We start from the raw sequence: 14831 nt of genomic DNA, 5'->3' as shown, positions 1-14831 counted from the left end.
GTCCCTCCCCCTCCGGGAAGCATCTGACCGCGGCCGGACTCCGAGGGGCGCCCGGGCTCCGCCGGCAGCAGCCAGGTCGGAGGCGGCCGGCCCCGCGTCCCGGGAGCCGCGCTCAGCGCCCGCGCTCGTGTGTCCGCGGCTGCCGGCCTCGCGCGCGCGCCGCGCCCTTATATAGGCCTCTAAAAATAGCCGGCCGCGCGCCGCCCCGGGAGACCGCGGCCGGCCAATCCGCGCCCGCCGCCCGGCCCGGCCCCGCCCCCGGGCCCGCCCCGCGCCGCCCATTGGCCCTCAGTGACTTCACGAGCCCCTGTTTACCTTACATGGTCACGCGCGGGGACGGACGCGCCCCCCGGGTCCCCGCGGCGCCGCGAGCGCGCGGAGGGGCGGGGGGGCGCGGGGCCGGTGGGGGTGGGGAGCGCAGGGAAGGGGGAGCAGCGATCGCGAGAAAAAAATGCAGCCTCCCAAAATAAAGAGCAAAGATTGCGTTGGGAGCGCGCGGCGCTGCAGACGCGGATGGCAGCCCGGTGTCCGTGAGTTCGCGGCCCCCTCCTGATCCGAGCCGAGCGTGGCTCCGGGACTCGCCTGCCCGCGGCCGCCGCACGGCCGCATGCCCCGGCCCCGGCCCCGCGCCCCTCCGGCGCTGACCTCCCCCCCTGTTAGTTGACTGCACACAACACAACAAAGGCGCTGGATGTCTGCGCTCCTGGGGGGCGAGCGCGGCAGACGGACACTCGGACAGCCCCGGCCGCGCTCGGGGGAGGGCCTCTCCTCCGCTCCTGCCCGGCAGCAGCAGCATGGACGTGTTGGCTAGCTATAGTATATTCCAGGAGCTGCAACTCGTCCACGACACCGGCTACTTCTCGGCCCTGCCGTCCCTGGAGGAGACCTGGCAGCAGGTGAACCATTTAAATTACTCGTGCGAATCGTGCGGTGGCGGCGAGACGCCGGGGCTGCGCCGGTGTGGGCTTGGGGTTGAAGGTTTTTGTTTATTTTTTCCCCTTTTTAGCTGTTTGTTGTTTAAAATGTTTTCGGAAACAGTCCTCCTCCCCACCCAGCCTCTCCCTTGGTGCGCCGAGCCGAGCGGCGGTCCGAGCTGCCCCCTTTAGTCGCCCGCACACCTTCCGGCGCACACGTTGTCGGGCTCACCGTCCCCGCAGGACCTGCCCAACTTCTGGGGCTCGAGGGGCCGCTGGGAGGTGGTTTGGGGCTTTCCAGCCACCGCTGACAGGATGCGGCGTCCCTACCTGCGCCAGCTCTACCGTTTGGTACCTTGAATCAGGTTCATCTCTTTCAACTGGTGCTGACGACCGTCAGATGGGGGGGGTGGGGTGGGGGGAGCAGAGCAAAGCGGAGTGTTTTCCTAGTAATTAGCGAGTGTCAATGAAGAATAGGAACTTGATTTTGAGGTTAGAAGGTGGGCAGCAGGGAGCGGAGCTCAGTGACAAAAGATACTCCAGGATTCCTAGGAGGAGGAGGAGGACGGAAGACGTGCTGTCTCCCGCTACTCGTGCATTGTGGGCTCCCCAGTGCAATGCCTCCAGAAAGAAAACACCCTCTAGGTGTGTCCTTGTTTCTCTATTTTCTTTGGGGTTCCTCTCCAGTTAGACAGCACACGCTCTGACAAAGGTGGTCCCGTGCCTCCGACTTTGTCTTAGAGGACTAGTTAGGAAACTCCGAGGATGCTGAAGGGCACCAGTGCCGAGTTGGCTAGGCGTCCCAGTGAGGGCGAAGTGGGGCTGGTGACAAGTTCACTGGGCTTTGTGAAGTGGAATAAAGAAAGTGCTGGTCAGTGGAAAGTGCTAGATCTACTGCGGAAACAGTGGTTTTCTCAGTAAGGATTAGGAGCTGCTGAGGGGACATTCTGCGGGAAAGATGGTGGGTGGGGGCGGGGGCGCATGGGTATTCTTTAAAAATTCTGCAACGTGCACCGTGGAAAGTCCAAGAAGACGGTCTGGATTTGCACATTGGAAGTGTGAACTTGCACATTCTGTCTTGGAGAAACCCGCTTGCCCTTGGGGGAGGGCTAGGAGAGGCTTGGTGTGTGGCTGCTCATGTAACTTCTCCGCTCCATGACAGCAGCTTGTTAAGGCTAATGAACGGCTGGATTTCCTCTGCCAGGACCGAAAGCGGGATTTGCCAGCCCGAGGCTGGGATGTAACAGTTGCTGCTTTAGTGAGCGGGCTTGGCTTTCTGTGTGAGGAGCCCTGAGGCAGAGTCAGTCCTCTGACTGTGTATCATTGTTACTAGTTGCCATTCTCCCCTGGTTAGAGGCTGCAAGTTTTCCTCCAGGTATTGGCCTCTGGTGTCTGTGTCCACACATGCATTCCTGTCTAAGGATGCTGGCCAGTACCCTCGATGTGATCTCTCTCTAAGCGCACACACAGTTCACCTGTGTTTAGCATAAGCCATTTCTTCGCTGCATTCTTTCCCTCATCCTTAATGAGACTATCTCATGAAAGGTCTCACTAGATCTTTTTCCTCCTTTTATTTTGCATGCTAATTAAACCAAAATGTTGCTAGAATTTCATTTTCTGAGATAGCCTTCATTTCACACTGTCAGCCCACTGGTATCGAGTCGGTTGTGTATTAACAACTGTCTAGACAGGTTAGGGAAGGGAATCTGTTGACTTAGCCAGCCTGCCCAAGGCAGCCCTTGTTTGTGACTTAACTGTTAAGCAGTGTTGTAGGGAAGAAAGTTGGCATTATTTGTTACAACGTTCCCTCCGGATGAATCACACAACTTTGTTTTGGTTCAAGCTTTCACAGTAGTAAAGCCTGCTTTTGGGGAAGGCTTCTCAGAGGAAAGCTGCTTTTTTAGATCTGGTTAGGCTGTCCAGGAGAGAGTCTAGATCTGTGAAGGAACATCATGGGTTTGATAAGTAGGGGGCAGATTAGATCTATTGTTTCCTCAGGAGCCTCTTCCACTTCTCCCCCCACGTCGTGTCCCATCCCCCGTCGTGTGCCCCCCCCATCTCACCCCCTTCAAGGAACCTTCAGCTTAGTTTCTATCTGCAGGCAAAGGGGTTTTTAACCTCCTGCACCTCCCTCCTTATTTCTTGCCTTAACCCTCTCCAACTGTCAACTACCCTCACCTTAAAACCCTTTTTTGCCAGGCTATTTCAGAGCGTGCTCGCAGTCCACACTGATAACTGGCCGGGAAGCACTCCTAAATGAGACGTCACTCCAGGCAGCTTCTGCTCTGGACTCGAGTCACAACTGCTCTGTAGAAAGGTGACCATGACTCTAAGTTCATGCTGGTGACAAAACCTCCGGCTCTATCTCTTCCTTCCTCCCTCTCCCTGTCCCCCCCCCCCCCGCCCCCGTGTGAGGAGGGGGATGATCATATGCAACTGTTGGTTCCAAGGCAGCCCTCAGATGGTGACATCTTGACACTCCTTTGCTCACAATAGCCTAAGGAGGTTGCTACAAAGAACTCCAGCAGGAGGAAGTTTCCTGATGCTGTGGGGTAATCAGATTTTAGAGGTCAAATTGGGAGCAATCGTTACATGTTCTCCTGAAGGTGAACGGTCTACCTGTCCAGGAAGAAATGAGTGAAATACAGAGAATCCAATAATCTGATGTCGTTTGTAGAGAAAGAGGGGCTTAGATGATAAACCCAAGAACATCTGTGCATTTGAAAATTGAGGATGGATGATTTGGGGACTTTATTTTAAACTATGGTCTGGGATAATTGTCCTGCTTAATAGTCAATGAACCTGTGATGGCCTTCCTGTCATGGGGGTCATATTTTTGACATTGAGTTTTCAGGCAAGGATGTCTTAGCCACATCCAGCTCCAACCTGAAAATCATTGCCGGTGTAATTTGAAAATCCAGATGGACATCCTGCCTTAACAGCTCTCGGTTCCTGAGCTCTGACTGCATACTTAAGCACTTGGCCAAAGTAACATCATCTCTGCCTGTCATATAACTGTAAATTACACTGTGCTTATGTGGTCTATTATTTTATGGAATTCAGCTGACGCACAACTCTTAAGGCTACCAGCCTTAAGCTCTTTGGAAACTTGCAGGAAATTTTCCAAGAGCTGTCTGAGCAAAACCAGGAAAAGATCAAAGGTAGGACAGAAGCTGGAGTAGCCTATAGGGTGCCATGTGGTGATGGATAAAGGGAGACCCATTCATGAATTTTGTTGCCAATAGAAATCATGATTTTTCTGGACCCACTGCTGACTTGGAAAATAAAAAGGATTTTATACAATACTCTTGGGTTTGTTTTTTTGGAGGGGAAGATACAAATTTTAGAATTGGATATATTCTTTATACCTAGTCTGTTCTTTCGTGAGTGCAGGTCAAGTAATGATGTTCTAAATCTTATTTGCACTTAGCTTTGCTTCATGCCATTGAGGAGTGTGGCATGTTTACTTGAAAACTCTTATGGAATTATGCTTGTTGTTAATGCTGATTCATAATTGGCAGATGGAGTCAGTTTCAGGCCTCCCTTTTGCTCAGAGAAAATTTTCCACTGCTACTGGAAACAAATAAATAAATCATAGAACATTCCTCCCTCCTCCCCCATTCCCCCATTGTCTTAAACTAATGGCATACTTGGCTGCTGTAGGAATCAAGTGTCCCCATAATAGTGCAATTTCATCTTGGTTTCAGGCACCCTAAAACACTTTTTACAAGGGCCTTTGGTATGAGGCATCTCTAGGGGACAACCTACAAAAACGGTTGCCTTCCAAGAACAACCTCATGGTATGAGGGACGGGATTTGTTTTGTGAGCCACATCGCTTCTTCTTCTCTCTGTGAGCTCGCCTTTGCACTGCCGTCTACAGGCCTGAGCAGCCAGGTGCTGTCTCAGCCAGAAAGACAAAGCAAACTGTAGGGTCCCTGCATCTGTAGGTTTGCCTCTGTCCCCAGTTTGCAGAAACCTTGTCATGAATTAGAGTTTCTTGGCAACAGCACCACCCAGGGAAATCAGTAGACACAAAGGGACCTTGCTAACCACACTGAGAGGGTAAAATAGCTGGCCTTTTTCTTTTTTTTTTTTGGTATGTGATTTTTGTGCTCTTCAGTTACCATCAGTCTATTTTTTTAATTTGAAACAGTGACTTGGTAGATAAAAAAAAAATTAGAAGTGCACTGTTACCCAGATTTTCTTTATAAGGATGCAGTCACTAAATAAATGCAGCTTTACAAATGAAAGCACGTGTGACTGCAATCAATCTCACACTTAGCCTTCCTTTAATTTATTTCCATGTTCTCTTTGATAGGTACATCTTTGTGTAGATTCAGGGCTCTCAAACACTATCATTCAGTCTACCTGTTTGCAGTTTGATATTTTAAGGTGGGTGAATGTTACAATGCAGATATGTTTACTACATCTATCTTTGGTGGGGGGATAAAGGCAGTGGTGACTTCTTTGTTCTCCGTGAAACTCCCACCCCCCTCCCTACCCTGAGGAGAATGTGATGTGGGGGTCCAATCCATTTAAAGGGCAGAGCAGAAGATGCACTGTGACAGCCTCACCCTGAAATGACTTATGTATGGGTATGTCAGAAACCTCCAGCGTCCAAATCTGCGCTCTTTCTCTCTCTCAGCCCGTTCTAAATATAAATGCCACTGGGGGCTATTTGCCTCTCCACTTAAATGGGAATAGTTTAGAGAGGGTCCTAATGGGGCTCTTAGTAGCCGTTCTCTTAAAAGTCTTCAGATCCTTCTCCCTTCAGAGAATTCCTGTGTTGTAACTTTTTGAGCACGAGAAGGCTTTGCAGTCCTCTTTAGCTGCTCTGCGCCTCTTGGGGAAGGAAGAACGCAGTTTATCCTGGCCAGTCCCAGCTGGCTCGTGTTGACAGGATAGCTGACCAGACAGGTTGGTAGACACCTCGTCTCTGCAGTTTGTAGTAGCAGGTACGGGGGGTTTCTCATCTCTGCTGGACCCCACCATTGGCAAATGCAGAGAAAGCCTCTCAGATTCTCCTACACTCAGTATATCAGTTAGCATGTATGTTGGAATTAGGATTTGCTGAAAGTTGAGGACAGCTCCCCAATTTAACCTGAGGGGTGCCAGAAGGGTGAGGGGCAGAGATTTAGTTTCTCTGCAAATAAATCCCTTTGTTTTCCCAAATCAGCTGAATGCTTGCTTAGCATAAACAGGTGGAAACATTTTAACCCAAATTGCCAAATCTCACCAAGTACAGTGACTAAAAAGCTCTACAACTACCAATGGTGTTAAAGTGGGTGGAACAAATTACAGTATCTAATCATTAACATTACACGTACATCAACATCGGAACATCGACAAGTTGAGAAACACTCCTCCGCCCAGTTGCGAGGTGTGTCATCTTAGAATGTCCCCATCAGAAACCGGCCTTATTGCATCTAGGTTGAGAGTTCCCGAAATAAACAAAGCACTCCTGTTACTAGGACGCGCGTTTACCTAACGTTAGTCGTGGTCTTGCTCCTCCCCCACTTTGCCTTCGTGTCTGCTGCTAATTTGGAAAGTTACTTCTCCTGCCTTGAGTCCTTTCTGGTTTCCTCACTTGGTATTTTGGGGTGACCCTGAGCACTTGGTCCTGCTCGGTGTATCGTGTCTGTTGCACTCTCCATTAGAGCGGCTTGTCCTGCCCTGTCCCCACATGCTTGATGTATACGTGGTCCAGCTGAGCAGCTGCCTCGGCGTATGGCCGGCCTCAGCCTGTTTGAGTGTGAGTGACTCCTGATTTCGCAGTGACACCATTCCTGATTGAGCGAGTGGTGTACCCAGTCACACCTGATGGGAGTTTCTTTGTTTATATTAAAATATGGAAAATATTTCACGGTAAATACTTCACTCCTTAATTCTACTTGTGTGCGAAATACTGTTTGGGTGATGCGAAGTTGAATTGGATGTAAATTCTGCCCTCTCTGAGCTTGACCCCTGTAGGGGAGAGTACGTGTGTTCAACATTAAATAATACCGAATTGGAACACGATTGCCAAAAAAGGAGATTTTAAGTCCTATAAGGTTTTGAACACTGACCTGTGCCTATCTGTATCTACCCACTTCCTTACAGCCTTGTTTATACACATGCTTGAGATTTATGGAGTCCTGTTGTGCTTCTAGCTCATGGCAGGCTGGGTCCTGGTGGTACTTGTAGGGCAGATGAGTACACAGTATGAAGACACGTGTCCATAATGGCCAGGAAACAGCATCCTTGTCTGTGTCATTTGGAAATGATTAGAGGTAATTAAAATAATGGACGTAGAGCCATATGTGACGTCCGTCTCTGAATATGGGTTTGTTGACAGTTCCTGAGGGTTATATGGAAAGTCAGGCTGGGAGCACAGAATATTAGAGTTTTAAATCTTGAAAGGGTCTTGGTTTCCTCAACTCTAAAGCACTAGGGTTGGACCAAGTGACTGTTAGAGCATTGAACCCTCCAGGGTCACACAGCTGTTGACATTGATGGTGGTTCCAGGGCCCAGGACTCTTTTGGATGTCCACATCAGTTTGCTTGTTTTTCATCACATGGTTCTGAATATACTTTGAGTCACTTCTCATTCTTTCCTCCTCTTGCTCTCCCCTTCAAGAGAGGCAAGAAAAATCCCCTTTCTACTTGGAACAGTACTAGTACATGGAATTTTGGAATTGTCTGGGCCCTAAACCAAGCTATTGACTATCTTGGAGAAGGCTAATGTGTATAATTTTTATTATACTTTTAATAATGTGTGGTAACCTGGAAAATGTACACTGTCCTGAAAAAACAAAACAAAAGCCCCCGGTTACAACTCTAGTCTTATAAACAGAAGTACTGTCTTGTCAGTAATCAGAAGTGGGGTGCCCTGAGGTCCTGTGGTGGGCTGCATGAATGCTGGGATGGGGCTGTGTGTAGGAGGCCTCGAGGGTGAAAAGGCTCTATGTCTGACACCTTGTCGACAAAAGTCTGCATGAGACCAGGACAGTGATCACGCGCCAACTCGGAAATCTTCTTTGAAGTGTTTTCAAGTTCTTGAGAGGGTTGGATGGGCAGTGAGGTTGCCATGCTTCACAAATTGAAACAAAATGTGCTGCATATCGTGAAAAGCAGTTGGGAAGAAACTCCGCCTCTGTGGGGTTTTAGAGAAAGTCCTTTGGGGCTGGAGGTGAACCTGGCCTCATTGTCACCATGACTCCGGGGAGGGGAGGGAACGTGGGGCGCTCTTCACTCCTTTGCCCACTGCCTCTGACCTGCCCTACCCCCTCCCAACCTCTGGTGGTTATGAGGTGAAAATTTTCTTTTGGAACTTGTCTCACAGATCTGTTTACCTCCGAGCTCATAGAAACTGAAATTTCCTTCCCACGTGGAGACTTCTTTGCCACCTCAAAGCTGTAATCTACATTTTCAACTCCACCTGTTTCCCTGAGTTTCTCGTTTTGGCAGTAGAAATGTGCGGCTGAGGTTTGAAGGCTTTGGGTTGCCCCCTGACCACCTCAGCTGAGTGTGTCCCAGAGCTTGACCTCGTCCACTTCTTTCCTCCTTTCCTGGCTTTCTTGTTTCTTTTCTTGACATGGTTCTTCCTGTCAAGGAGACCTAGGTCTGAAGCTCCGGTCATCTTTGGCTCCTCAATTTCATTTGAATCTAACCAGTTGTTGGCTCCTGCAGAACTTCACTGTGGTCTTCAGCTTTCTGCTCTGTCTGCCATTGCCCCAGGGCAGCCCTGTCACCTCCCCTGGACAGACTTTCTACCTCCCTCACTGCGCCTTCACACTGCTCCCGATTACACACAGGATGAAGCCGAACTTCTGAGAGTCAAGGTGTCCCAAGACTGGGCCTACGTGATAGTCACAAGTTGCCCCCTTTCAAGTGTGGTAATTGCCACCCCAATTGGATGACTGCTTTTCCTGCTTCTGTCTTTATATTGTTTCCTTCAGCCCTTTCCTTCCTCCTTCCTCTTCCCTTCTGATTCTCTTTGTCCAAATTCTACCGATCCTTGGTTTTCAGATGATTGCCACTTCTTCCAGGAAGCCCCCTCTCTTTCCCACCACCAACAGTAATTGCTGCTGTTTCTACACTGTGTGGACCTTTTTACTTCCTCGTGATGCTTTTCAGTTTTGTCTTGTAGTATAGCTTGCTTTTTTCTTTTTTTCCTCTGTCTTACTTTTCTAGGTAGGTTATATGATTTAGAGCAGAGTTGATGCCTTGGTTATAATTTCAATAATAACTTTAAATTTATAAGCCTTTGAGTTCTTAGCCTTGAGCACAGTAGGCATTCAATAGATATTTAGGGATTATGATGTGACTGTGACTTAAGATTTGACTATGTCTGTGGCAGTGGTTCTCGACTGTGGCTACACCCCAGACCAATTAAATCACTATCCTTTTGGGTAGAACCCAGGCATCCATGTTTTTTAAGCTTCCGAGTGATTCCAATATGCAGCCAAGGCTTTGAGCCATTAATCTATAGAGGGTTAATATCAGATAAATCAGAGTGGCAGGTGCCTACTCCTTATATGGAAATATTTCATTTCTTGTATAACTTGGAATCTGAGTGTAACAGAGGTTTATAATAAAGCCGGACGGCACTGGTGGAGGCACTTCATCCAGCTCATGGGTTGAAAGCGACTGCCCAAGTGTTGTTTCATCCTTCTTGTTTTCTTTTCCTTCCCTCTAAAGTGTCCCTGTAGGGCCATTTGGCTCACATTTCCTATGACCCACTAGAGGTTTGCTTAACCTGGTCAAATTCTGTTTCCGGTACCTTTGTGGTGTTGGGCATTAAACTCCAGCCTTGCTGTGTTTCAAATAGTTCATTCTCGACAGGCCTTCAACCATGAGTTTCCACTCACCTCAGCCTGCTCTGTGGTTTAAAGGGATGGGTGCCTGAACGTCTGTTGGGTGATGCTGCCACATAGGTGTTAGGTAGCAGCTCTTCATATTTCTTACTGACCTCACTGTTTGGAAATAGACTCTGTTTATAAAGAATTTCAAAGGACTCATGTTTCTAGTAAGAGGAGCAAAAATAAACTGTGGAATAATTGCTGCTGAGGATGTTCAGGCGAGGAGGCTGCCTCCCTGTCCGTAGAAGGCTTGGCTCTTGTGGTAATGACCGTGGGCATGTGGTGATCTTCACAAAGAAGTCTTAGAAATGTTTCTTTTTCAAACTGTGATGTTTGCAAAAGTGTATGTATCATAGGTGCATCCTTTCATCTATAACTGTCTTTGATGGGGGTATGGTTGGCAAGAGAACATCATGAGAGGAGCTCAGAGCTTAGGGTTGAAGAATGCCTTTTGAAAAGCTCAACCCAGCTGTGAAAATGGCAATTAGCCGTGGAGCTCTTGCTCTGCAAGGGAGACCCTGCGTGCTCTCGACCCCACTCTCACACTCCCCTTCCAAAGCCGTGTTCGCGGGAATTCAATGGCGTGGTCATAGTGTTGGCTCTTATTTTTGGAAAGGTGGCAGATTTGCTCAGCATGCAAAGGAGTGGAAATAGACCCCCCTCCCCCTAGCTTTTGAGCTTTTGGTCACTATAGGCCCTGTTCACAGAGCACAGCTCCTGCCTTGGTAGTGAAGGATACCTGCTGTGAGGAGGCCCCTGTGCAGAACTGATTCTCCCGTGAGCGACTTGAGATGCTGCCCAATGTCACCCCAAGTCATTGGCTTCGCTTCTGCATTCCAAGACTGTTCAGCCCACACCTGTGCATTCGCCTCTCTGTGTCAGGGTTCTTGCTTTCTTTCATGTGGACCAAGAGATGATTTCCTCCATGATGAGGATTTTCATGTCTGCTTGTAAGAGTCTAACACACATCCATATTGAGCTTTTGTCTCAAGGCAGCGAGTGTGTTGCTCACAATGTCTTGTCATTGACACATTCTTTCTGTAACTAAGGAGCAGGCAGATATTACAGAATTTCCCATTCTGAGGTGAGAAACTTGGGGCAGAGGAAGATTAAGCAAGTTGTCTTAATGTGGCTGCAAAGCAAATGAGTTGCAAAACCAGCAGTGGGACACGCTTTCCTCCTCCCACTTGGCTGCTCTTCCTATCATCATCATAAGCATCGTAATGATGCCTAATACAAATCAAATACTTCCTGGAGGTAATCTCGTCTGAGCACCTCGTGACAACCCTGTGAGGTACTTCTGCTTGTCCCCGTTTTACAGATGGAGGTGTTGAGATTAGAGTTATTAAATGGCTTATCCAAAATGACACAACTTGGAAGTGGTTGAGCCAGGATCCAGACCCAGGAAGTCTGCTCAACACATTGAAATTTTGAACTGTACTGACTCCTAGTTAGGCAAGAGACACAAGGGCAGAAGCCAAGGGTCACGGCTTCGCAGCCAATGGACCTGTGTGGATTTGAACAACTCTCTGGTCTGTCTTCTTCTGGGCCTTGGTTTTCTCACCTGTAAAAGGCCTGGACTGTGCTAGGTCTCCTTAAGGTCACAGTGTTTTGTAGTAGTCAGATTGCACGGAGGCTTTGAAGTCAGGCAGAGCTGGAACCTTGAGAGAGTCACTTAGCTTCTCTGAGTCTCTTTCTGTCATCTGTGAGGTGAGGTTAATGCCTACGTAAGGGCAGGCATGGACTCTATGGTCCAGTGTCTGGCATGTAGCATCCACTCAATGCTCTTTCCTTCCCTGTTTTCAACCGCCCTTCCTCCCCTCGGGAACAGTGCAAAATATCACAATGTTCTTTTTGTAAATAGTACCCCTACTCTCCCTAAGATCCCAGTGACCCTGGAGTGTCTAAGAGAAAGTGAATGGTGGAAGGCAGGGCAAGGGAGAGTTACAGGCATTCGGCCTGGTATCCCTGTATCCATCCCCAGGGGAAGCTCTCGCCAAGTCACTTGTACTTAGAACTGGGGAAATACCAGCTGTGCCCACGGCCCCCAGAAGCTGGGCTTGGTTTGCGTCTGGGGGTTTGCTTGGCTGCTCACACGAGGTCCAGCTCAGTCCCCTTTCCTTCTCTGCAGTGTTACTTGTGACTGACTTCTCTTAAGTTTTTCCAGCGTGCAGTTATTTTTTTTTAAGAGCCAGAATTAAGCACATATAACATAATGCAGTGCTGGTTACTACACCTGCCATTTCTGCCTTACCTGATGGCTGAGCTCACAGCAGCTTATGAGAGTGAATCAGGTTTTATGAGATCTATAAATATCTCAGATAGGATTTTTATTTCATTTTCCTCCTTCAAATAAGACATAATGGAAGCACTCACATACACAAGGAATATTCTTTCTGTGATAAAGTAGGGCATTTTGAATTGGCCTCTGAAAAGCAATAATTTGATGTGGTTGTTCGTGCTGGGAGTTTTATGGGGGAGGGGAAGAATCATGCATATGCTGCTATAAAATTCAAAGATTATTTCTTCACATTGAAGGTTTAGCTCAGCACCTATGGAGAGGTTTATTTCAGAGATGCAGGCCCTGTGTGCAGACTGCGTTCCCTCCTTCCAAAGAGTGTATATTTGTGTTGTCTTAGACGCATAGAAACCAGGGAAGGGAAGTCCCATTGGCTGGCCGGAGGGGCTCCTGGAAGAACGTTGCTGGTTCTTTGTCTAGTCCTCTTGCTGCTGTCCCGGGAGAGGGTGTTCTCATCCTTCTCCCCACTCCACGAATTTCCTGGGAAGATTTCATACCACTTAATATATCTCAATGAGATTTTTTTCCTGGAATTTCACTTTTTTTAAAAAAGGAATCTTAAGCTTATCCAATTTGTAAAAAATATATATTAACCAATACCAGGAATGGAAATGATTTTTCTTCCTTTGCTCTTTGAGGAGTACATAAGAAGGAACCTTGAACATGTAACTTTAAAAAATGCATTTTAGGGGCCTGCCTGGTGGCATAGTGGTTACGTTTGCGCTCTCCACTTCGGTGGTCTGGGGTTCGCAGGTGTCGGATCCTGGGTGCGGACCTGCACACTGCTCATCAAGCCATACTGTGGCAGGCATCCCACGTATAAAGTAGAGCATGAGTGTTAGCCCAAAGCCAGTCTTCCTCAGCAAAAAGAGGAGGATTGGCGACGGATGTTAGCTCAGGGCTAATCTTCTTCACCAAAAAAAAAAAAGGGCATTTTAAAAAACAAGCTGTGAGAGTTCTAAGTACCTCACTTTTCCTGTCTGCAGAATGGAAGTCAGGAGCCCCATTTGCCTTATCTCTGTTAGGGCCATTGTGGCAGATTTAACTATGGATTTAACGGTTGTTTTTGAAAAATTGAATATCTGAATATCTGACTGACTACTTAGGTTGTTATTTTTTTTTTTTTTAGCACAACCTCTCCCTGCATAGTCTTCCCCCAGTTCTTAGTATCTTTGTGTTTAACTAGATGATCATTTAATTTGTTCTCTGAAAGAATAAACCACGTGAACTTAGTACACTTGAACCAAAGGCGTGCAGAGGATTTTTGCCTCAATGTCATTTAACTGTTTCTATTTAACATCATCTCAGTGTGTAACACAATCCTGGCACTTTGGCTCTGCTCCCTACACCCACTGTTCTGTGCTTATCATCAAATAATGTGCTTTCTCTGGTCCTTGGTTTCCTCATGTGCATACAGTGGGGTAGAGTTAGAAAGAGTTAGATTATCAGAATCTGATAGAGATAAGCTCCTAGGCTGAACTGGCTTGAAGAGATGTTTTATTTGGCCAGCATACATATTTCAGTTTTCTTTTTAATTCGAATGCTTTTAGACAGGTCCTGCACTCTTCAGTTGACCTTGTCTCCACTGTTTGCACCTGCTTCTTTTCTGGTCTCTGGCCTGGTGAGCATGCGTTTGGTTTGTGACTCTCCAGACTGACAGCTGTCTAGCTACCTTCCTCTCTGACATGCTGTCATTTGGGAAAACCTTCGTTTCTCCAGCACAGTCTCAAGCTGGTTTGCTTTCTACTCTCACCCAGAATCCGTTTTCATTTCTTTTTAGATTTCTCTGCCTTGTTGAATGTCTTTGTTTGGGGTTCTGTTTTATAAAGCAGCTTCCAAATTGCGTCTCAATTTCTCCTTGTCATCCAGGTTCTGTTGTAGATCATTGACATCTGGGATGGAAAAGACCATCTGGTTTACCCCTCTCTCCGCCCGGGCTGAGCAGTTGCTCCAGAGCACGTTCATTCCTTCTTGGTATTTGCAACATTTTCCAGTTTGGAAGCTGACTCTGAGTTTCCTGAGCACGCAGCCTCTTCTTGCTCTAAGTGGGAGTAAAATGGGACAATACCAGAACGTTTTGGGTTAGACAGCCCTCGATGACAAACGACTGCTATTGTCGTGGTCTCTTGTGTCACTCCCGTGGACCCACCTGGTCAGTGGCGGGGAAAACTTCGTCTCGTGGAAGAAAAACACGCAGTGGGTTCTGAGGTTTCTTAGTCTGACATAGAAGCATGTGGCACAGAATCCTGTTAACTGCTTATTTTTTGTGGAAGTGGATTTTATATGACTTGTTTCACTGAGGAAGTGATACTTTTTGTGTGAAGAACTCCAGGGCATTATAGTAAAGTACTTTCCTGAGAATCCAGTAATTTGCTTTCTTCCTACCCTTGGCACTCAAACACTGCCAGGAAAGTGCTGGGCCTTCACTTTCCAGTGCTCTCAGGATGCTATTCCACATGAGGGATGTTTAAAGAAATTTATTCTTTTATATTGGCTCCCTTATATTACTAAGGGCATCATTTAGGTTGACCAGATGGTGATTTTCAGTGTCATTCTTTTCCTGTTAAAAAAGCCCTTCCTTAGTATTCCTTGATGCTCCAAACTCCAATTACTTTTTCTTTTTAAAAACTTCTGCGTGCTAAGCAAAGGTCCAGGATCATTATCTTGTTAACATATATATATATATATATTATTTTTTTAAACTAATAACTATTTATTAGTTCATATGGTAATAACGTACTGTATGAATTAGCTACTATTAAAATATTTCTGAAAAA

The 14831-nt window shown here is 47.3% G+C and overlaps 1 protein-coding gene across 1 annotated transcript in view; it reads left to right on the top strand.

Annotated features, from left to right (window-relative positions):
* Nucleotides 1-401: 401 nt before the first annotated feature.
* The window catches only part of KLF7 (KLF transcription factor 7), an 86636-nt gene continuing 72206 nt past the window's right edge, over nucleotides 402-14831 (top strand). The window contains exon 1 of the mRNA XM_058549701.1: nucleotides 402-896. Coding sequence (XP_058405684.1) covers nucleotides 795-896 — 102 coding nt within the window. The 5' untranslated portion in view covers nucleotides 402-794. The remainder of the gene's footprint in view (nucleotides 897-14831) is intronic.

This window comes from Diceros bicornis, chromosome 10 (assembly GCF_020826845.1).
Source record: "Diceros bicornis minor isolate mBicDic1 chromosome 10, mDicBic1.mat.cur, whole genome shotgun sequence".
Taxonomy (NCBI): domain Eukaryota; kingdom Metazoa; phylum Chordata; class Mammalia; order Perissodactyla; family Rhinocerotidae; genus Diceros; species Diceros bicornis.
The sequence above is the reverse complement of the archived record's forward strand: the minus strand, read 5'-3'. Positions and strand labels throughout refer to the sequence as shown.